The sequence below is a fragment of the Patagioenas fasciata genome, chromosome 2 (genome assembly GCF_037038585.1).
Source record: "Patagioenas fasciata isolate bPatFas1 chromosome 2, bPatFas1.hap1, whole genome shotgun sequence".
Lineage (NCBI taxonomy): Eukaryota > Metazoa > Chordata > Aves > Columbiformes > Columbidae > Patagioenas > Patagioenas fasciata.
The window spans coordinates 108,670,405-108,693,571 of record NC_092521.1 but is presented as its reverse complement, the minus strand read 5'-3'; the positions used below and the strand labels follow the sequence as shown (position 1 = coordinate 108,693,571).

The 23,167-nt window shown below is 39.5% G+C and overlaps 1 protein-coding gene across 2 annotated transcripts in view; it reads left to right on the top strand.

Moving 5' to 3' along the window:
* The window catches only part of CNTNAP2 (contactin associated protein 2), a 1,148,794-nt gene that overhangs the window by 733,098 nt on the left and 392,529 nt on the right, over positions 1-23,167 (top strand). For both annotated transcript variants that reach the window (XM_065830092.2, XM_071804698.1), the window contains exon 11: positions 11,951-12,057. In XM_065830092.2, coding sequence (XP_065686164.1) covers positions 11,951-12,057 — 107 coding nt within the window. The remainder of the gene's footprint in view (positions 1-11,950; positions 12,058-23,167) is intronic.

The window sequence follows — 23,167 nt, the reverse complement described above, 5'->3', positions numbered from 1 at the left end:
AAGCAAAAGCAAAATATTGTGTAGGGATTTTTCCTTCTTTCCGTCTTCTGTTTAAAATAAAACCTCTGAAACTATCTACCAGCCTGTCCTTACTCTCCTGGAATACTAAATGGTAAGCCAGTTGCATGAGCTGTTTCAGAATCAGTGCTGGCAGTATGCTACTGTTTATTTCCTTTCTGGCTTATGCTTTGTGTGCTGAATTTCTGGAGTAAATTTTTGTAACTGAAATATAAACTCTTGAGAAATCAAAGCTTATAATAAACTGAAATACTGACAGAGCCTGAACTATGGTGCCCAAATTGCAGTGCTTGAAAATCAGAAAAATAGAATCAAGAGCCTCTAAACTACTCAAAATTATAATCTGTCCATTTTTCTACACAGCAATCACAAGACTCCTAGGAGACACAAGGAGAATAACAGATTCACCACACTGAGCTATTCATAATTAAAATTGAGCGTACCAGCATCATGTCATTACATCTTTTATAGTCAAGTACCTGTTACTAAAACAGTTGTATCCTCATAGATACATTTTTCTTAAAAACAGTTTTGCTCTCAATATAAATTATTTTATTGAAAGTGCTGGCCATTTTCAGAACCTTGAAATTGTCATCCTTCTTGGAAAAAGCATGTGTGTATGTTTATCTATATTGAATGTAGCTGTGTGAACATGCACATACATGCATGTACTCTCACCTATTCATTACTTCAGCAGTAAGCCTTTTGGCTTCCAAACAGTTCATTACACAAGTTCTAGGTAATAAATGAGTTGTTTATTACTTACTGTACATATCTGTTTTCAGCAAATTGAAAATTAATTGAATAATAGGTTGTGAGGAGAGCATTGTAGCAGTGTATTTATCACAGTGCTGTGACTGCACTGCAGCAGAGCTGCTAATTCATTGGCACATCCTTGCTTTCAATGTCTTTAGAGTACAACACTCATTGTATTGCAATTTATAAAAATGTTATAGGGCTTCTATAAAAGAATAAAATACTGATGTGCACTAAGTACGCACACAAAGGACAGGGAGATAAGTCAGTTGAACCCATGTGCTTCATATTTCATACACGATATTTTAGCTGAGCATACTGCTGGTTATGGTAGATGGCAGAATTGTCACAATAAAGGAAAAAAAGCAGATTGTGTAGTTTTTAGCAAGTGATATGAATATGTTCCATGATGATCTCAGGGAGAAATAACTCATTTCTCTGTTACTAGTTATTATTGTTGTTCCTTATGACTGCAATAATAAGGAGGAAATTCCACTGTGATAACATCCTGTGCAAATATAAATCAAAATCCTTTTTCTGATCCAAAAATCTTGCAAACTAAAGTGATGAGAAATGTGAATAGAGAAGGGGGACAGGGTTAAAAGTGAATATGGACATTATATTACCTCTAATGAATTATCTTATCTTTAAGGCTTGTGGTTGTATGGATCAGCTCAGGGAGAGTGTTCCATATGAAATAAATAAATCGTGTGTGAATGCCATCTACATCTGATTCATTCATGATTGATCCAAGTCAAATTTCAGTTCACGTCTCAGATAACTTTGTCTATATGTCCTTGCCAATATTTAGCAAACTAGGAGTCTGCAAACATAATAAGCAAGAAAAGCAAGCTGACCTCAGCTGCTCCTCTATGGTACAGTGGGATAACTGAAGGTCTTGGTAGGTTTATTTTTGCTCTAGCAAGAAATAAGGAAGGTTTGCATTTCTTTCAAACGCCGAAGAAATAAGTGTCCTTGGCTTACATGTTCTGCTAGGGATTTAATAATGACACTGGCATTTATACCAGTTGTCATTAATAAATGTCTCAGAAACATTAACTTCCATTTCACGTTCGCTTCATTGCATAGACTATGTGTTTTGCATTACTCCCAAGATCATGTTTTTGTTTTGAAGGGGAAAAACCTTCACTGCTTTAGCTGAAAGTGTTTTCTACAGTGCTTACAGAGCAGACTCTCCTGGTCATATGGTTACTGGAACCATCCACTGGAATTAACAATTTACAATGTAAATGTTAATGCAAGATGCACAGTTTCTGTCAAGACATCAGGGCTTATCCTAGCTTTACCTCCAAATCAGTGCTTATAGGGGAACTTCCAGATTGTGTCTATGACAATGAAGAAAGTGGCCAGATTCCTGACAGTGATGATGGTAAGGAGTAGAATACAAAATTACAGTGTTTTAGGTGAATCAGAACTCATTCATGCCAGGCAAGTAAAATAACACTTGCTGTTTTGTTTTAGGAGTACCAGCTTTTTTATGGTAATTTCTAGATAAAATAATTTAGGCAATCTGCACTTTACACGATCAGCATCATTTTTTAGTAGCGCTAAATCATGTTTTACCTCAATTTTCCTTTAAACAATACCATAATAACAGCTGGGACATTGACTTTCAATATGTTCAACTCAAAACCTACCAGGTATGAAATATGGCTCAATCTCATTATGTCATAGCCAGGCTAGTAAAACAGGATGCTAAGCCAAGACCATACTTATATCAGTAGTAGTTGATGGCATCTTATAGCTTCATGATCATCAAGATGATTCATGTATTATACATATGCAAAGCAAGACATATTTAATAAGTTGTGCTTTTAGCATATGATGCATCAGGTTTTTTATCACCTGTTTAAAGATCAGCATGAGATAGCTGTTGTCCCTGGTTGAGGCACTAGGGACCAAAACAAGTACAGCAAGAGATGAGATCTGTTATGGTGAGCACCAAGGAGTGGTGGCCCATGCCCAGTTTTGATTGATGCAGAAAGGAGCTTTTAATACAAAATCACCCATCAGTTGTATTGTCATCTTTATTCCTGAGTAATTCTTTACATTACAGGAAGAAACATAAAAATTTCTAATAATCAGTTTCTTTATTCCCCAAAAGATAAATTTAGGAGTAAACTCATTTAAAACAAAGCTCTATAAAATTGTGTATTTTCCTGGTGATTCAAAGCATGATAACTCAGGTTTATTAGAGGGGAATATAGTAGTCACTGTTCTGTATTATATAGGCTGCTCATTGGTCTGTGTGCTCTGATAATTATAATCTTCTAAAGAACATGAGAAACTTTTTCCAATTGTCTAACATTGATTATAAAGTGAAGTTCGTGTCATAAAATCTCAGGAGCTGTATTTGATTGAAGTTGTAAAATGCAGAAGTAATAAATAATTAACAAGACATCAAAGAATCAATTTTATGGTTTGTTCTCAAGGCGAGCCAGTATGTTCTTTATCTATTTGAAATAGCGAAAGAGAGGTGATTACATGAATACAAAGTTAATCCAGCCAAATTTTGAACAGGGCAATACTTGAAAAGATGTAGAGATTTCTTCAGAAGCCTAGTGAGAAAAGCCCATGAGATTCTTCTGGGGTTCCTCAGTGCTTAACACATCTTCTCATATCCTCAAGAGGGCTGAGTTGTGCCACATTGGCAAAGTTAGGTTAGTGCCTAACTGCCACTTCTTCTACGTGGTTGTGTAAATAATAAACTCAAATACACCAATCCAAAATCATGTTACACAGAGTAGCTCTCATCTGCTCTAGAAATCCTTAACGTAGTTGCTGACTCGGCAGAGCTCTTCAAAGGATAGTGAACAAAGTTAAATAAAACCCCATTGGAGATAGGTCATATTTAGAAGCTGGCCTTTCATAACAGTTTATTCTTCCCTTTGTTTTCAGGCAGACCTAAGACAGTATTTAAGATAGATGCAGATGTGCTTTTTTCATCAGCTGAAGATAAGGCTCTGAGTTTGCTGAGTAAAGTATTGTACAATAGAAATTCTCTCTTTAATCCAGCCTGATTTTTTTAATGAATTTGTGGTTTTATCCTCTGCCTCTCTAAGATTATCACAGCATAGTCCAGTTTGCAGCTTGGGCTATTTCCAGCTAGTTTATCTTGTTGGTCATCCCCATGCCACTCCAGAGAAGATGGACAGCTAAGCAAGTGGTGCCCAATACACCATCCCCTCCTGCCACAGCTCCTGTTAACATGAAGCAAGTGCTAGGAGGTGACAGAAGGGATACCAGGGCTGGGAAATTCCCTCTTGTTAGACCATGCAGTAGATTCACCCACACCTGCTTGGCTTCAGCAAAAGTGGCAACAGTTCGGATCAGGCTGTTCAGTGGGTGCTCAGCCATCAGCCACCATAGATCCTAAGTTATGCATAACAGGTGCAGGAGGTTTTCTGCAACAAATGCAGAAAAATGGGTTGTCTAGCTCCTGTGATTGCTAAAGTGGAACCAGCATAATTTCATTTTAAGGAGCTAATTTGTGAAGTGGTCTGGAAATGAAAAGCGGTAGAGAAGAAAGGCATAATACATCTCTACTCCGCCATGTACAAAATAAAAACTGCATAAATCCAAGAGGATCTCTTGATCCAAATGAGTTAACTGTGATATTTTTATTTATGCATTAGTCCTTCATTAATCTAATGCAAACAGCTTAGAATAGCACCTTATTGGTCTGAAGATAACACTGAACAACTGTTCAGCAGCCTTTTCTAGGAATATGCCCTAAAGGAGCTTTGCTTAACCAAATGTCACTGCATATTTTAATATTGATTTGCTCTTTGTAAATCACAGTCTTTAAAAGTGCAAAGCATTTTGTTTTATTCTCATGACAGAAAAAGTGTGATAATGTTCACCAAAGAAACATGAAGGCCTTGTATTACAGTAAGCGATAACGAAAGGGTAAGTCCTTCTTGGCTCAGGAAGGATTGTTTAGTTCTGCCATTGTTAATTATATGCATCTGTGCACAATTAGGGTAGAATTGAACAGCAAATGAAACTAGTTTGGGAATTATTGCAAATCTGAATTAATTTTACAGTCCCTCCCATCTGCCCTTTCTGTTGCCTTGTATATGAGATCCAAATCCTGTTGCTGAAAATCTCAAAGTCACTTAGAACACTTGTTATTTTGTAAGAAATAATCTTAAAGGTCAGACCAGCTGTTTTTACTTTTGTTTAGGACACTCTGAAAATCAGAGACTCTCTGTGAAATGGGTGATTTTAGTTTGATGTTCGTACAGTAGGACTGTACAATAGCAATGTGTCCTTAATTGGATTATCTTATTGTTCAGTGCTATTTTTACTATGATGAGTAGGATCTGTTCTATTGCTCATTAAAGAGCAATATAATTGCAAACAGATGCATACATTTAGAATATTTTGTGATTGTTGTTACTAGTTTACAGCAGGTCTTTTATGTAAGCTACATACATTAATATTTAGTGATTCAGACTACCAGATGAAAACATTATTTATTGCTCTTACAAATTATAGACATAATCTGTCATGGTCTTCCTGAGTGGTCAGATAGCCCTGTATTGTAAAAAAAAAAAGGTTCATTTTTAAGCATCTTTTAATAGTCTTTTGTGGGTGTAAATGAAGGTCAATAGTGACAGAAGATTGTACTCAACAAGGATAGTAGTATGCATTCTAAAGGATCTTTGCAAGAAATGGTGATAAAGAGTATGGATTTTAAAGAGATGTTTGGAGACAATAAATAAGGCAACTAATGGAAAAATACTGTAAGACCAATCAAAACAAACTGATGGTGGTTAGTTCTGAGGCAGAGCAATGGACAAAAAAGCAAAACAGAAACAATTTGGGAGAAAAATGAGAGGTGAGGTGTAAGCAGGAACATGGTTAGGTAGGAATTTGATGATGAGAAGGAAAATATTTAAATTAATGCTAAGAATACTTCAGCCCAGCTTATTTTCCATTGCAAAAAGCTTTTAACGTTCTGTTCAGGTCTACAGAAGTATTCATGCTGTCATTATCACTGTAGCATTGAGTTATTTTCAGAACAGTAGTGAGCAGTACATGACAAATATCACTTGTGTGTAGTTCATTCCTTCATTTGACCTCTCACGTAGAGGAGTAATTGCACAGGTGAATGTTTTGGTAGTGATTCTTGGCACGGTTGTTTCTAATTTATATATGCAGAGAGTTAGTTTAGGTTATATCTACACATAAGCTGTATTTTGCATTTACGCTAGGGATGGGCAGAGTGAGGGGCAAGCAGGAAGAGAAAGGAAAAGGGAGGGATCAAAGGGAAAAGTTTGTGTTATACAGCAGAGAATAGTGAGATTTGTGATGGTTCTTCAGTCCTGGGGGACTTCTGCTTAACAGTCTGTGTGTGGCCATCTGCATGTTTGACTTCCTGCACAAAATGTTTTGTCTTCCTGCTCAAATGAACTCTAACCCTGAGAATTTGAGTCAATAACTGTACACCTTGGGCACAATTTGACTTGGGAAGCTAGTTAATCTATTAAACATCACTGCCCTGGGAGAGTATGGGCCTCTAAAAAGACTGAGGTAGTGACCAAAACCTGTGGACTCACAGTGGTTAAATAGCAGTCACACCACTAGGAAAATGTAATCATATAGTGAGGAATTAAGAGATTGAAAGTAATGCTTTCTGGTTTTTATGGGATGAAAATACCTGGATTAGAAAGGAGTCTGGGGAAGTCTCTGAGGCTGCTCTGCCCTCAGGCAGGACCAAACAAACTCGAGTCATACCTGATGTATGTTATTTTGAGTTGTTCTTGGAATACCTTTTACCACTAATGAACCTTGTTGCAAAGACCCATTCCCTGAGGACGTTCATAACAGTCTGTAACCTTCCTGTTTCTGACAACTTTTTGTACAGTTGAAAATTAGTCCTTGCTCAGATCTGCTGAATATGGTGTGAGGATTTCTTCATGGGTCTTTCATATCACTCTCCTGCTTACATCCACATTATGAGATCCCTTTTCTTTTGCTTCTTTTTTTGTTTTTTCTTGTTGGCAATAGTTGGGTAGGTTCCCTTAATATCACTGTCCCGTATATGGAATTCCCTAGATCCCTTTTTGTGAAATTGCTGTCTGGCCAGACTCTTCTGTCCACACCTCGGTCATTCCTATTTCCATGTTGGACTTCTCTTATGTTCTAGTTATATTGTCTTGTATTTCAGTCTAGTTTCTCAAAATATTTTCTGTTTGTAATCTACAGTCCTCAAAAGAGCAGCTTCTCACAATTTCATATCTTCATGCCAAAGAAACATCTTATTGATCCCAGTTCATTTGGCACAGGCAGTCCCCTATGTTTCTGGCGGGGGGGCTTAGGCCAGGTATTTGACTCTACTCCTAGTTGCCACATTTCCTTGGGACTCACAGACCATTCGCTATGATCTGACATCCATATATTCACTCATGATGGGGGAGGACCCTTAGTAAAGATGGCAGGTAGAAGTAGCCTGATTGACAGTAAAATATGTCTGAACCATAGCACCGTTCTTGGTTGCTCCAACGATGCGTTTGGGAGAAAACAGTGTTTCCTGCAGACTATGTGAGCATCCTGTTCTCAGTTTTCTCTCTTGGGCAGTGTGGTGTGGTGAAACTTAGTGGTTTACTAGATATTTGTGTATAGCATCTCTGAGGAAATATTAAAGCTTCAGGCAATGTCAAACCTTCAGTGCATGGATAGACCATTTGTATTCCTTGTGCTAGGTATATCTGGGCAGACAGTGAGGAAGAACTTTTAATATACAGTTTTTTCTCATCCTGCTAGAAGGTCAAAGTTTCAATCTGTAGTTTTAAAACAACAGTTGATTAAAACAGATTTGTTACAAATAACTTGACTACAGGTAAAGCATAAAAGAGACCACTTTTCCAAGTGGTGTTTTGTGGAAATACTGTATATACTTTTAAGAAGGAGGGTATTGTTGAACACCAGAGGAAAATGAAGGGAATGATATGGGTTTTATTTAGGAATAGAAATTGGGACTTTTTCTTTGGCCTTTGTTGTTGAGGACTGGAAAAAAATATGCATTCTCTAGGATAGTTACAGTACTTAAGGTAAAAGGTGAAAGTCTATGGGTTGCTTCCTACCACAGCTGAAAACAAGGCAACAATGTCTATACCAGTTATTATTGAGGAATATCGTGAATCTTACTGATTAAATATTGCTAATAAATCAGCAAATAAGAAAGAAATGAAGGAATAGCCATTACTTAGGATGGCAGAGTTTTCTGTTCTTGGAGAAGTTAGATGAGTGGTTAGCAGAACTGCCACCTTGGACTTCTGAAAGGCAGACTTTGATCTGTTCAGGAGGCTGGTTGGCAGAGTCCCTTGGGAGTCAGTCCTGGAGAACTAAGGAGTACAGGAAGACTGGTCTCTCTTCAAGAACAAATCTTAGAGGTGCAGGAGCAGGTTGTCCCCATGTGCCAGAAGGCAAGCAGGTGGGTAAGAAGGCTGGCCTGGCTGTAGAGAGCTGTGGCTGGAACTTAGGAATAAAAAACCAATTTATAACCTTTGGAAGGAGGAGCAAGCTACTCAAGAGGAATACAATTCTGTGAGGTTATGCAGGGAGAAAATTAGAAGGGCCAAAGCCCAACTAGAGCTGGGTCTGACTACTGCTGTAAAAGGCAGTAAGCAATGTTTCTATAAATGTATCAGCAACAAAAGGAGGGCTCAGGAGAATCTCCACCTTCTGGTAGATGTGCGGGGAACCACAGTGACAGAAGATGAAGGAAAGGCTGAGGTACTAAATGCCTTCTTTGCCTCAGTCTTTAATAGTAAGAACAGTTGTGCTCCAGGTATCCAGCCCCCTGAGCCAGAAGACAGAGATGGGGAGCAGAGTGAAGCCCCAGTAATGCAAGGGGAAGTGGTTGGTGACCTGCTACAACACTTGGATACCCACACGTCCAGGAGGCAAGACTGGATATATCCAAGATACAGACTGGTTACATCTTGAGGGAGATGACAGAGGTGATCACTAAGCCACTATCCATTATCTATCAGCAATCCTGGCTGGGATAGAGAATACTACTTGTGCTCCTGATCCTTTGACCACTTCTCCCAAGGCCCTGAAGTCTCTCTTGATCATGTTTCGTTTTCCCTTTTCAGTTTCATCACAGCCTATCCGAAAAATTACTAGTGGGTAGTAGTCTGAGGGCCTAACCAGGGCAGTAAGTTTCCCTTTTACATCTTTAACCCTGGCCCCAGGGAGGCAGCAGACTTCACTGAGAAGTGGGTCTGGCCTGCATATAGGGCCTTCTGTTCACTTTAGAAGGGAATCCCCTACAACCAAAACCTGCCTTTTTTCTTGGTGGGAGCTGTTTTGATGGAGGGTGCAGGGTGACTGACTCTGAGGCACCTCCAAGCTCAGTGGAACCACCTCCCTCAGTGTTGTTGTTTGGTTCCACTTGCAAGGCCTCATACCTGTTTCGGAAGGGAAGGTGGAAGGGTGGGGTGGTCACAGTAGGAACCGTCCTCCTTCTGCGCTGGCCAGGAACTTGCTTCCATTCCCCCTTATTCCTCAGGTTGCTGCATTCCTCATCCTGAGCCTCATGCCCATTGGACAGAAGCACCTGGGAACGTGGAGTGGGTAGGGGGTGTTTCTCCTGCCACCCCGAGTGCAGACTTTCTTTTGTTCATCCCTTTCCCTTGACCTGCCCTCCTCAGCCAAGCAAGGGGAGGATACAGAAATCCCTTGATCTTAGTTTCTTGCTAGTCTTACCTGCCCCTGGGCAGCCAGAGCTTGATCCCACCAGTCAATTTCCTTTTCCAGCTCTCTGATACTTCTCAACCTTTCCTCCTCCTTTCTCAGCTCTACTACCAGGCTGAGCAGGTCATCCACCTGCTCACACCTTGCAAAACTGTTTTCTCTGTTACCACCCCATACCAGTGAAAGGCTCTCACATGCTGTGCAGTTGCTCTGTAGTCACTGCTGTGCTCATCACTCGCTGCTGAGTGTTGTTTCCGTTAGTACAGATAAGTATCTCTTTTTCACATTTCCCTAGATTAAGTCATTTACCTCAGTTATAGAGTCAATTATGCAGAATCTTTACTAGTTATGGTACAATAACAGTGAGTTATACCACACTAAAATGTGAAAATAGTTGCTGCCATTATGTGTGAGACTTCATTTAAATAGCTGGCAGAATTCACGTAGAAAAATATTTAGTTTGGCCATTGGATAACTACCTTTAAAGTGATGTGTGTTCAAATGTAAATGAAGAAGAAAATGCATCAAAAGCAGTTATTATGAAAGGCTGGAAAAAAATACAAAACCATACTCAGATTTAGGAACTTTTGTAGATTTTTATATCCTTGAATAAAAATTACTTTTATGAGACTATTTTTGAAATATCACCACTCTCTACTTTCCCTACTCTTGTACCCACCAGCTATGGATTCATATAAGTTGTTAATTGTTTGGGCGTTTACGAATGTGCTATTACATGCTCTTTTTTCTTCTGTGATATTGAGAACACAACAGAAAGTCATCACCACCGATTAGCTGAATAGCAGTAATGAGCTCTATCTGGGCATTTAGCCTGCCACACTTACAAAACTAAATGAATCTGCTTAAACCATGTTGAAAATATGGTTTATTGTACTGTGATAATTACCTCAGGTAGTTTCATTGTATTTTATCGTTAAAAGAAAATTTTTAAATGCTTTGTTTTTCGCTTTAGAGGAGCATTTTTTAAGCATTATTTTTAACCAAGCCAATATTTTCTGATCTCTTTGAAAAAGAAATAATGGGTAGCCTTGACTACTCCGGGATGATATAGCACGCAAGACATCTATGTTGTGTATGTTCTGAGGTACTTGTGCATGCATAAAACCAAAAAACTTCTATAAATATGAGTCCACAATGTTCAAGTCTCTAATGCATATCATGACATAGGTTACTCTTGTAGTTGAGTCATGTATGCCAATGCTGTTAATGGGAACTTGAGCAGATATGAGAATTAAGCTTATAGGAGGTTCACCCAGATACTTTCAGTTTCAATAAATTGCCATATAGAAAAGGAATGCTGTCTTTGGGTTTTATGTAATAGAATATTCTTAACTATCACAGGAATATGGTGAACTTCAGATTTATCATAGAGATAGGCAGACTTGATTTGTAATGCATTTGTAAAAATATTTGAATTTGTTTGTGTAGTAGGGGTTCTCCTAATTTTTAATGTCATAATAAGAAATATAGTTCATAAATTAGATTTAGCCAGCTCATCCTGAAAGACAAGCTCCTTTAGTTCTTGATAAAAAATGCAGAACCTGTACTCAGTCTGACTGGAACAAATTTTAAAAGAAAAAAAAAAATTATTTGAAATCTTATTTCGAAGCCCTCTCAAAGAAAAGAAATTTAATAGTTTCAAAGGTGAAAGTACATGGTAGTTCCCATTTTTATCTTTGATAGAAAAGAAATTGGCCAAACTCAAATCTTTGAAAACACATTTAGATAATATTTCAAACAATAAATATGTGTTCTGCTATAACTTTGTTTTTTCCTGTTCCATTTTTTCTTTTTGCATTCCTTCCACTCTCCAGCAACAGCGTAGCTGGAGAAGAAAAGGTGGATGGGAGAAAGGTGAACAACCCTTGCCACAAATCCCTGTGAAGAAGAAACTTCTACAGCTTTTATACTGAAGCCTATTGTTTATTTTAATAATGCAGCATTAGTAATATCCATTAGCCAGCAGGATCTGCCTCCACTTTATCCCATTGCTGGCAACAGAAAGATAAATAGCAACTGACTGGCATTCTTTCTTTCACCTTCAGTCATTTGTGGGACTGGAATCCTTGAGGCATGACACCACCTGCACAGCAGGAAGAGGTGTGATTGGTGATGTTCTTTTTGTTTTGGCAGCGAAGTACCAGTCATACATAGTTTAGAACCCCAATTTAAGATGGGTGTATGTATTCTAGCTTCATTGTGCTTTTTTTACTCTTTATGAAAGGGTTGGCAGCAGAGCATTGATTAATCATCTTTTATGCATTTGTGTGTTCAGATATAAATTCTGTTAATCTGCCTAAAATAACAAGGATTAATTAACAGGCAAGGACATGATATGCCGCTTGGGTAGCTCGCAATTTACCTGTGTGTAAATCTTGATGCTCATTTAGGTTTTTCTTTCTGTCTTTGCATCTCACCCTTACAGGTGTGTGCCCAACCACTGTGAACATGGTGGCAAATGCACCCAGACGTGGGACAGCTTCAAGTGCAATTGTGATGGGAGCGGATACAGTGGCGCCACTTGTCATAACTGTAAGCTATCCTACTGTTTTGAAATTGCAATAGAGTGGGGAAGACACTGATGTCTTTTGCTTGAGATAAAAAGTTAGTCTTCCTCTCTGGTTGGTAAAAATCCTGAAACTTTTTTGGAAAGGAGGTGTGGACTTAATCATACTCTACATTATAAATACATCCCTATGTAGATATAGCACTGTACTGCACCATGGAAGGGACCAAAGCAGTACAGCTGCATTAGTTGGATCTACTGAGCGAACACATTCTCACCAATTGCACACCAGAGTTTCAGGTGGACACAGTGAATCTGCCCTGAGCTGCTGGGGAAAGCTGTTGACTGCTGCTAGAGAGATGCTTGTTCCGATTGCTAATCCCAAAGCGTGTTCACACACTGATTACTGGCCACTGTAAAATAAGATTATTTACTCTGTTGTTGTTTCTCAAATAAGAGTATTTCTTATGAACTTCACATGCCCTACACTATTAAAGCACAAAAAGGTACAGTGGCTCTTTTTATAGGTTCTGACCAGTGTATGCAGAGTCAATGGCATGTGTCTTCTGTTCCTTCTTGTACACTACAAGTGGAATTTTCATCTGTGAAATGCGTTCTAAATTATCCAGAAGATTCAGAAAACATATCCAGTACTTACTTTTCTTACTTTTCCTTGATGCCTCACAGCTGTGGGCAGAGTGCTCAGAGTGCCCTTGGCTCTCAGACCAGAGCAATTAAAAACATTATCTCTGTACTGGGATGTTACCTCTTGTTCTCAAACTAAGTCCAAATACTGAGTGTGCTATCTATGAAAAAGAGAGTTTTCTAACTGCATGAAGAAAATTAACCCATTTTCAGTCAAACTAGCACAGGATCCCACCCAGGGCTCAGCTCAGGCACTTGGCCAGCCCAGTGGCTGGACCTGGCTCTCAGATTCCACAGTTGCTGATGCCTGGATGCTGGATCACCCGGCAGGGTATTATTGGGGCTCACCCTCCTGCCATTGTCTGTGCTCCTTTGGGCCTGTGCAGACAAACTTTTAAGACGTAACCTAACATAGTTTAGCTTTCTTCTCAAGTCCCGAAGAGAAGTAGCAAGGACAAACGGTTGACATAACTTTTCTGAAATGACATTTATTACAAAGGAAAGAAATAATAATCCAAGGCACTGTGAAATTTTTTCTTAACAGGATTTTCACCTGCCTTCTATGGATTAAACAGTGCAATAAGGAAAGTAAAAGGTGCTGCTAGACTGGTATCAAAAGAGGGATTTGGGGTATATTGTCTCTTCTTTAGCTATGAAGTGAATAAAGTGTATGGCATTACAGCTGTACAGGTCATTTGGAGACACGTTTTTCAAGAACCTTTACTTTTTTAGCTTCTTAGATGGCTAAGCTTTTGTTTCTCGTTTGTGTTTAAAGAATAAAAATTTAATTTTTACCATGTATTTTTACTATTGCTATACTTTTAGAAGCCCTCTTTCCTAGAAAAGAAGGGTGAGCAGAAAGTTATTCACTTGATAGATGTCCTGTCAGAATATGTGAAGTCTTGCACCTTTCTAGAGTATAGAACTTAGTGACATAAAATGAGCAAAAACCAGAAATTACAGCGTCAAGCTTTAGACTGAGACAACCTTAACTCTGCTTTTATTGAGTTGAAAATAGTGATCAGTATTTACAAGAACATGCTCCACCCATGTTCACAGTATTAGGTATATTTGCAAATAATGAGGGGATTTGTTGAAGCTTGCCAAAGATTGTAGTTATACTACCCTGAGGTCTGGGGCCTTGGCTCTACTTAAAATGGTACTGACCCTGTCAGTCCTTTCCTACTTGTGCAGTGTGCGGGTCTACTCAGACATTCTTGGTGTGCTGCCTTTTGCTTTGGAGGCCTGAAGTTCCTGCCAATAGCTGTACAAAAGAGATGGTGGGGGAGGAGGGAAGTTAGAATGGTAACTAGTGTGTGGTGTAAAAATACCCTAAAGCAATTTTAAACAGCATTGCGGGTTGTATGAAAAGGCTGTAAAATTTAGCAGATGTCATGATTCTATGAAGCAGGAAAGTAACTGCAGATAACACTTGTCCAGTACTGTTTTTCTTAAATGTGAGATTATTTTACAAAACAAATGGTATTATACTCTACAGTAAAATATATATTTCTTTTCTCAATCTATATGTGGTGGTTATAACAGGGCATTTTTCGAAGATGTTGGAGTCAAGACTATGTTAGTGGGGATTCTAAATTCATAGCTGATTATTTTAATGGGTTTGAATTTTGCTGAACTTAAAGGAACAAGATAATTGTGTATTACTCAAGTTTTCTTTCCCAGTGAATTGATTTTGCTTTGATCGGGGAATTCAACAATTTTGTGAGCTTTTGACCTGAAAAAAGGCAAAGCTTTGCACCCTTGACTAAATTTCAGGTTGCAGTTTTAGGTTCCTTTGAAGTTGAAATTCAAAGACAAACTCAAGGGCTGAACTCCATGAAGTGGAACAGAGAAATATGTTTGCATGAAATCCTTGTGAATCAAAATGGCTTTGTTTCACACAGGTCTGATCACAATTTATTTATAGTATGATGATAGTGAAAACAAGAGTTAGTCTAGAGAGAGAAATACGTATTCTAGGGCTGAGACATAGTAGAAACTATAAACCAAAAATAACTAGTTATTGAAGGAAAAATTTCAAATAAATAAATCTGAAATAGCAACTTTAATTCTTATTATTTCTCCAGTGTATAAACGAGTTTGTGTGCATTTGCAACTTTAAGATCATAAAATAATCTGGTTTTCAGAATAGGACATTATTACAGGCAGGCTCTTCATCTTTCAAAGACACACCAAAATCTTGAAGCTCTCTGTCCACTGTCTTGTTATTTGTCAGAGGCTTAAGCTGCCATTCACAGAAAAAGATGTCTCTACTCCACAGTATTTTGCTTCATCCAGCTGCAGCTGGATCCCTGGAGCTCAATTGTGAATTAACCAAAAATACTGGGAAGTTGTATCTCATGGTAAATATCCTAGAAATCTGACAGATCTCTTTTGTCGAACAGTTAGTCAGTGGCCGAGGGAATGCTGTGGCCTGGTAAATACCAGACTAGAGAATCAATTTTATCATTAGACAAAAGATAAATTAATGCATTTGCTTCAAAATAATGATTTGCTGTGATGAAACAGTTACAAAGTTATTTAAAAATTAATTGTTAGGTTTAAAATTATCAATATCATCCTTACGAGCTTTATTGTATCAGCTAAATTTTAATCCCTGACTAATTCACTTTTGTAGCCTACCAAAGGCTGACCTGCCATGCAGAGTTCTTAGAGCAGCGTGTTTCTGTAGACAGTTGGTAAGTGGTGCCTGGAGCCTTTGAGGACAGGAGCTCATTTTCCTCATTACTTCTCATCTCCATCATGACCTTCAGGTAACACCACTCTGCTTCACTTTGTGTGAGATACACATCTAGTTTTAGGCTCTAAGGTACTTCCCACTGCTTACAGCTTCTTTAAAACAGTGGTATAACTTTACAAGTCGCGTATCAGGATAAATAATGATCATCCAGGCTTTTTTGTCCCAGGTTTTTAATATGTAGCTCAGTGTATGCTTTCTCTAAAATCTGCATGTAAAAGAAACACAGTAAAGGAATTAGTGACAGAGTGTACGATGACTATGATGTATCTAGCAACCACCTCCTGCACAAACTTTGTTAAATTTAAGAAAAAGCCAGGAGAACATTGTTTGATCGTATTTGTCTTCTCCTAATGATTTCCAGTAGCAAAAAAGTTCAGTTTGCACTTAAAAGATTAATCTTAATTATATCCAGTTTCACTCATATGAGACACAAGTTCCATTCTTTAATTTCACCTTCAAGCAAACACTGTTCTTACTTGTACAGGTGTACAGCCCCCATTCCTTCAAGAGTATTGTAGAGGAAAGGGTTTATTTATAAATCTTCAGTTATTCTATAGGAGTACCCTATGTTTTAGAATGTGATTCAGAGTTAATGGGTCTTCTCTTGAAATGATAAGTACATTAAATATTGCTGGAAGTCTAATGGGCATTGATATTTTTTCCAGGAATATTGACTTTCTTCCTAAAATGGAATATTGCTTTAACAATGAGTTTAATATTATCTAGAAACAAACTTTGAGCGAGAAACATTTGTGTTATACACATTGTAGAAGCCATGATAATTTGGTTTCCTGATTATTGACACAATCAGTAATCAGAACCCCAAATTGAATGTACATAGGCTGTGATATGCAGCAAGACCTCCATCAATTAGTTTGTAATAAGTGATTTTCCTGTGTTTCCATAAATGTAGAAACACCTAAAACACTGAACTTTCTGCATTTAGAGTCTAGATAAGAAAGGATGGCATGGCAATGATATTTTCCTGTAAGCAATTTGGAAAATAGTTCCGTAGCAAGAAAGCAAATACATGATTTGGCAAAAATATTCTCTTTAGGAAAAAAAGAAATGAAAACTTATAGATGTCTAGTCCAAAAAACAAAGTATGGTTTTCCACCTAACTGGAAACTAGGGGAATTTTGAGAACAACATAGTTATTCTTTGTGATCTCAAACAGATTTGTTAGAAAATACAAAGGCCTTGCAATTTCAAAAGCATATTAATGCATTTTTTGGTCAGGAAAGACTTCTCCTAACAAGTCACACACTATGTGTATGGAAGCTTTTTTATTTCTTAGAGTTCAGTAGAGGGAAGGGGAAAGTGTGAGTAAGGAACAGAAAAACACCTTTACAAAAAATGTGTCTGCTGTGATTAAAAATAAGAAATGTTGCAGGTATCTTAGTGCTTCAACCTAATCTGAGTGAAATCAGCCAGGCTGTCCACTAGTGGTAAGGTCCATGAGCAGCAGGCAGTAACTGAGCCAAAAAGGACCAGAGGAGACCTGACAAGTGGTCTTGCTCAATGCTGCAGAAGAAGGCAAAATCTCCCAGGGGAAAATTCCATCCTGACCCCAGTCAGTGCTGGTGATCTGCTGTTCCCTGAGCACGTGAGTGTGGCCTGCCTCCTCGTCCCACAGACTGGTCACACCTCCCAGGAGATATCCAAGCCCTTTTCTCCCTCAGTGTGGAGCCATTTTCTGGGAGTGGCCAAATGCCTCCAACCTGATTGTCGTTGGGGGCAACAATCCTTCTCAACTCTTTCAGGAGAGCAGGGGTTTCTCTAAAGCACCGGGACCCATGGCAACCTCTCTGCGTCCCCTTTCTTACAACTGCTCTCCAGCTGAAAACTGATTTCCATCCATCAAATGAGGCTTGAAGGTGGCCTCACTGAAAGCTGACCTTGCAGCAGAGAACCTCCAGCAGCCTCATCCAGCATCCTCTGGTCTTTTTCCTTCAGCCCCCTCCAAGTGATTCCACTGGCTCTTCAAGGACTTGCTCTCAAGATGACTTCAAACTGCCCCCACCCCAGCTCTGTCAGCTGACACGGGAGGATGGTCTCTTTTATCCTGTGCCGGGGCATTGTGACTGCTGCGTTGCTGGGTGGCAGCACTGTGACATGGGGGTGACAGGGCCTCCCTGTGCATCCCTGCCTGCCACCCCTCCACCCAGCATGCTTCAGAGTTAGACCTTTGGGGTGCTGGTCCTGAGGCAGCCCCTGTGCACAGGAGGCCCCGGGGGCTGTCCCTGCCCTTGGTGACCAGGCACTGGGCACAGCTGCTGAGCGTCTCTGTGAATCAACACAGGCTCGTCACGAGAAGCAACCAGAGACCACAAATGCAATTGCAAAGAGCAAATTTTATTTTAGTTACCTGTCTACCGGGGGATCTTCGAAGCAGAACTTAAGCTCCTGGGCAGAGGTGGTGCAAGTGGAGACACAGGTGCTGCAGAATTCAGCCCCAGTATAAGATTGCTGGGCCTGCTGCGTTTGCGTATATTTCAAGGCTTCAAGCAGGGGCAACCTTTTGCTCTTTACCACAACAAAGCAGGAATCTCAGGCACAACGATAAGGTGCCTTAGAGTTTCTCAAAGGCCTATGTTATCTAACAGAGAGGTTCTACTTGTCAAACACACAAGGTCAGTAAAACAATTAGTGTGATGTATGTGCTTTTTCAACATCCTAGCTGCAGTCACTTGAGTGTATTTACAATTAGCCTCCTCGCCATTCTTGTGCAATTCCCATACAGCATCCCTGTACATTCATCTGTACTTTCAGCCTGTGCAAAGAAGGGCATTTATACTTTAGACATTCCTTTGGCTGTGGGCATGCCAGAGGTGAACAAAAAGGCTTTTGACTCCCTCGATATGAACTTTGCAGAGATGTGGACAGCATGTAGGATTTCCTCCCCATTCCTTACCAATGAACACCCCAAGAGACATTTGTTACTAGCCTGTTTTTGTTGAGATAATCCTCTTGGAAAGAAGTCCTGACTTCTCTTGTGTTCTTGACCATCTTTTTCCTTGCATTTCAGTAGCTCTTTTCCTCCTTTGGCCTTCACCCTTGATATCTTTGTTGAAACTGATGGCAGACCTCTCAGCCCTTGTCTTGCTCCTGCTAGTTGTCTCCTTCTCTGAGCCCTTTATGCCCCTGATCAACTGCTTAGGCTTCATTTGCCTTTATCCCAGATGGAATTGATTTTTCTTGAACCTGAGGAATAAGAATAGTCCCCAGTGGTACAGCTGAGTTCTCGCCAGGGCTTTGTACAATGCTTGTCTTTCCTATAGAGATGTCTTGCATGACACACAGGAATGCAATTGCCCATATCATATCTGTGACTCAGAGTCACTCTGGGATCTACTCATGCCTCCAGGACCGTTTACCTACTCCAATGTTTCCAAAGTGTAGCAGAAACTCATGGCGCTCACTGTGATGTCATATTACCTGTACTTCTTCACACGTAGATTCTTGATGTGTAGGGGCTATCTTTTCAATCAGAACTTCAGCAGGTGTGCAGTATGGGGACCACAGAAACATACCATGAGGTAAGCTTTTCCTGGTTCATGGTTACCATGACATCCAGAATACGATGTGGACAATGAATTCATCTTTTGGAGAAGGCAGGAAGCCTCCTTACCTTACATTTTTAAAATAAAGTTCCTTTTCAGTTCCTTAAGAACTCTTCTTATATTTGAATGAGTATATAGAATATATTTAAGGGGCGAGGGGGGAGGGAAGGAAAAAAAGAAAAAAATCTGCAACTTCGCAAGGAAAAGTACTGAAGTGAAACAATCTGTCAAGAAGGATTTAAGTTTCTCTGTGAAAGTAGGAGGAATATCCTAACTTGCTGGGTATTTAAAAAGCTGAATGATCTGTTTTCATCCAAGACGCCTAGAGAATGTTTGCGAGCTTGTTGAAGGAGTGAGTAAAAGAAAGGTGTTTGTTCCATTTGGGCTTTCTTCTTGTTAGTTTTCTTTCAGACTCTTAAAGTAACCACGAATGGTTAGTTTTCTTCTACATACTTTGTTCCCAAGCAACCTACTAAAATTTGGGTTTGTAATACCTTGCATATCATCTTTATTTGACACTTCATTTAGTCTTTCTTGTGAGATGAAGGAACCAAACACAATTTATAAATTATTTTCAGATACAAAAATGACAGAACTCGTAGTGTGCCATTTGATGTTTTTGCCCACACTTTACAGATATATCGTACAGTAGTGAAGAATATATGTTATGTCAAGCACAAATATTTCCAAGATATATATAAGCTTACACAGAATGTCCTTGCAAGTGGTATTATAAGTATTTCCTACGTTAGGCATTGAGAAATCTCCCATTTAAGAATTTCTCCCCATAAATGGTAACAGAAAAAAAGCATAGCTAAGTGTCTGTCATATGTCTAACAAGACATCCACATTCTTCCTCTTAAAATTGCTCTGTGTGTCAGGTAGCCTGCTGAGTTATTCTTGAGTTTGGCTGTTTCCTCGGCATATACCAGTCACTCTCCATTTGGATTTTTAATAAACCTGTAGGTGAGTCACTGGTATCTCTCCGTTGATGTCCGGAATTTAAAGAAGTACTGCTTGAAGGCTTGACTGGATGGGTCAGGCAGATGACAAGTTTTTGTACAGCAGAGGCTGAGAACACTTAGAGTGGTATTAAGCCTTAATTGCCTGATAGCATAACCAGGTCCACCCCCCCTTGCACCTGCCTATGGGTTTGGGGGCTCACTGTGGCTGGAATGGGGGCACACTGTCATGCCCTCAGCTCTCCTGTGGGCAGATTGGTGGCCAGACCTATGTCCTGCTGTCCTGGCTGGGCTTCCTGAATGACCCCTGCACCTGGCCTGTCACCTCACCTAGCCTGATGGTCCCCTGGGCTGCCAGGCCTGCCCTGACTGAGCCTGGGGGCAGTGGGGTGGTGGGATTGTGCCCTGTCAGGGAGGACACAGCCTGCACTGGGCTTACCTGCAGCTCTCAACTTGTCGTCCTTGCAGAGCCACTCCTGATGCTTCTTAAAAAGATGTAATACATGTACAAATGTCCAAATATTTGTCTCTCTCTCTTTTTTTTTTTTTTTTTACTTAGCATTCTGCTTAGATTCTAGAGAAAAGGATTGCACATGCCACTTATAAATGCACAGAAATTCTAGCTTTAAAGCATTGTGATCTCTGCACAGTGTTCCTGGATGCTACATGGAGTTACACTGTGCCAGACAAGTGTCATACTCTTACAAGGGTTTGAAGATCAAATGGTGTTACTCCCACAGTCAGCCGAGGATATATCCATGTGGAGTTTGTGTGCATATTTACATCACTTACCACTTTTAGTGCTTAAGAAGAAACACATGTTGTCTTTGGATTCTCCTGCTACTTGTTTCCTTTGCAGAAAACACACTTCACTTTTAAGCATCTCTCATCCTTGGATCTCCTAAGTGCACAACTTTTTCACAGCAAATTAGGTCTGTTGGTCTAGCTACTGTATGTGAGCACAGAGCGGATCTCCAGGCATGGTCACAATACACAAGATCTTGTCACTGAGTCCTAGGAGGATCATATTGCTTCTGGCAACGTGAGCAACACCTCAGTTGTGTCTCAGATTAACCTCCCTTTCAGTGCAATTTCTGACTTCTCTGCTGCCATTGTCATCTCAACAGTTTATTTAAAACCAAACAACCAGTGGTCTTTGTGTGTGAGAGCAGGCATGCTTTTAGAGTATGGACTGAAACCCATAACACATCTTCCATAGCTCACTAAACAGTCTGTAACGAATGCCTTTTGTTCTCTACCAAGCGAGGCTCTGTTTGAAACAGTAAAATGGATACAAAATTAAAGACTCTGCAACCCACCAGAAAACCTAGCATTCAGCTCCACTCTGTTTATTTGTTGAAAGCTCCCATTAACTTCTGTGGCTATTTTATTACAGCCAAGCTAATAGCATGTTGTCCTGTTCAGCACTGAGCCGCCTTATCTTTAGAAGGAAAAGCAGGTCTTTATTAAAAACATCAATTATAATCTAATTTGAATCAGTAAATGAGAACCCGTTGCTTCCCTCTTCTTTCTTTAGTTCTCTCTTTTTGTTCCTTGGATATTGGTAAGATGATAAGTGAACCTTATAAATTTGCATTTCATGTGTAAACTCCGTAGGAAAAACCTCTGTCAGAGAGTGACGTAGAGGGTCACAGTTATGATACTTTAGAAAATGCTTTCTGACTACATACATCTATGTCTCTGACTTATGCATCTTGGTTCAGAACTGGTATTGTTCTTACTATTGATTGCTTTCAGCCTTTGCATGCTCAAAGAGTTCCTTAGAAGTTTTTAAAATCAGTGTAATTTTCCCAAATGTTTGATGTTAAATTCAAGTTTTGATTTCTTCTGTAAAATACATGGTAAAACATTTAGGAAAGATTTCTCATTTCTGTTTTGCCAGACTATCAGACACATTATGGAGACTTTAAATGAGGTTACATAATGGTCATGATTTAGTATAACTAAAGGGGAAAATGCCCAGTATGATAGGGTTATGCACCCAGTACTAACAATGAAAGGACACTTTTAGTTTTTGAAATTTAGTTCTCAATTGTTAAAAGTTAACAGGGGGGAAGAAAGAAGATATTATTACTTTAATAGGTAGTAAATTCACTGTATTTACAACTTCGATAACTTGAGCTAAGTTGATGTATACATCATATCTGAGTGGGTTTAGTACTGTGTTTCCAGCCTATTCAAAACATATTTTTCTCTTTGCATTTAAATATTATGTTGTCTTTGTGTGTGTGAGGGTTTACCAAATCCTTTCTATTAATATATAACCTTTCCAAGCTAAAGCATATCAGCGTATTTCTTACATTGTTTTCTCCATCATGGAGCTATGGAAGCACCATAAATTCTTTTGTGCTCACAAACTGTATTATGTAAGACATTCTTGTGAAAGAATATTCTGCACAAAAGACAGGAAGAATGCTGCTTTTCAATACACTTCAAGTCAAAGATATGGCCTAGTCAGAAATATCCTGTATTTTGAGAAGGCTTGGCACAAAACTATCACCCCTTCAGTTGTCCTGTGGAGATTTGTGTGTGGGCCTGCGACAAACCATCACCTTGAATATATAAAAAGTGAGTGTCAGGAGGATGGAACCAGGCTCTTCTCAGTGACAAACAATGATAGGACAAGGGGTAATGGGTGCAAACTGGAACATAGGATGTTCCACTTAAATATGGGAAGAAAGTTCTTCATGGTGAGGATGCCAGAGCACTGGAACAGGCTGCCCAGGGGGGTTGTGAAGTCTCCCTCTCTGGAGACATTCAGAACCCGCCTGGACGCCTTCCTGTGTAACCTCATCTGGGTGTTCCTGCTCTGGCAGGGGGATTGGACTGGATGATCTTTTGAGGTCCCTTCCAGTCCCTAACATTCTGTGATTCTGTGACATATCTGAATGTTTGCCAGTGAAACGTGATGTTTCAGACAGCAACATCTTGCATGAACGAGTCTTGGATTCCAGAACTGAGCCTTCTGCAGATAGCAGCATTGTGATAGATGCCACAGAAGAGGACCCATGCACATTCAAGCATCTGATTTTATTGAGATTGAGTGCAGGTTCAGCAGCCTGTATGACTGAATGAATTACACAAGACTGCCAGATCTTGCACTGAATTCCCAGTAACAAATTGAGAATGTCCGTAAGTAAGCTGGGCAAAATATGAACATACTGGGCTGAATTTCTCTAGTGGA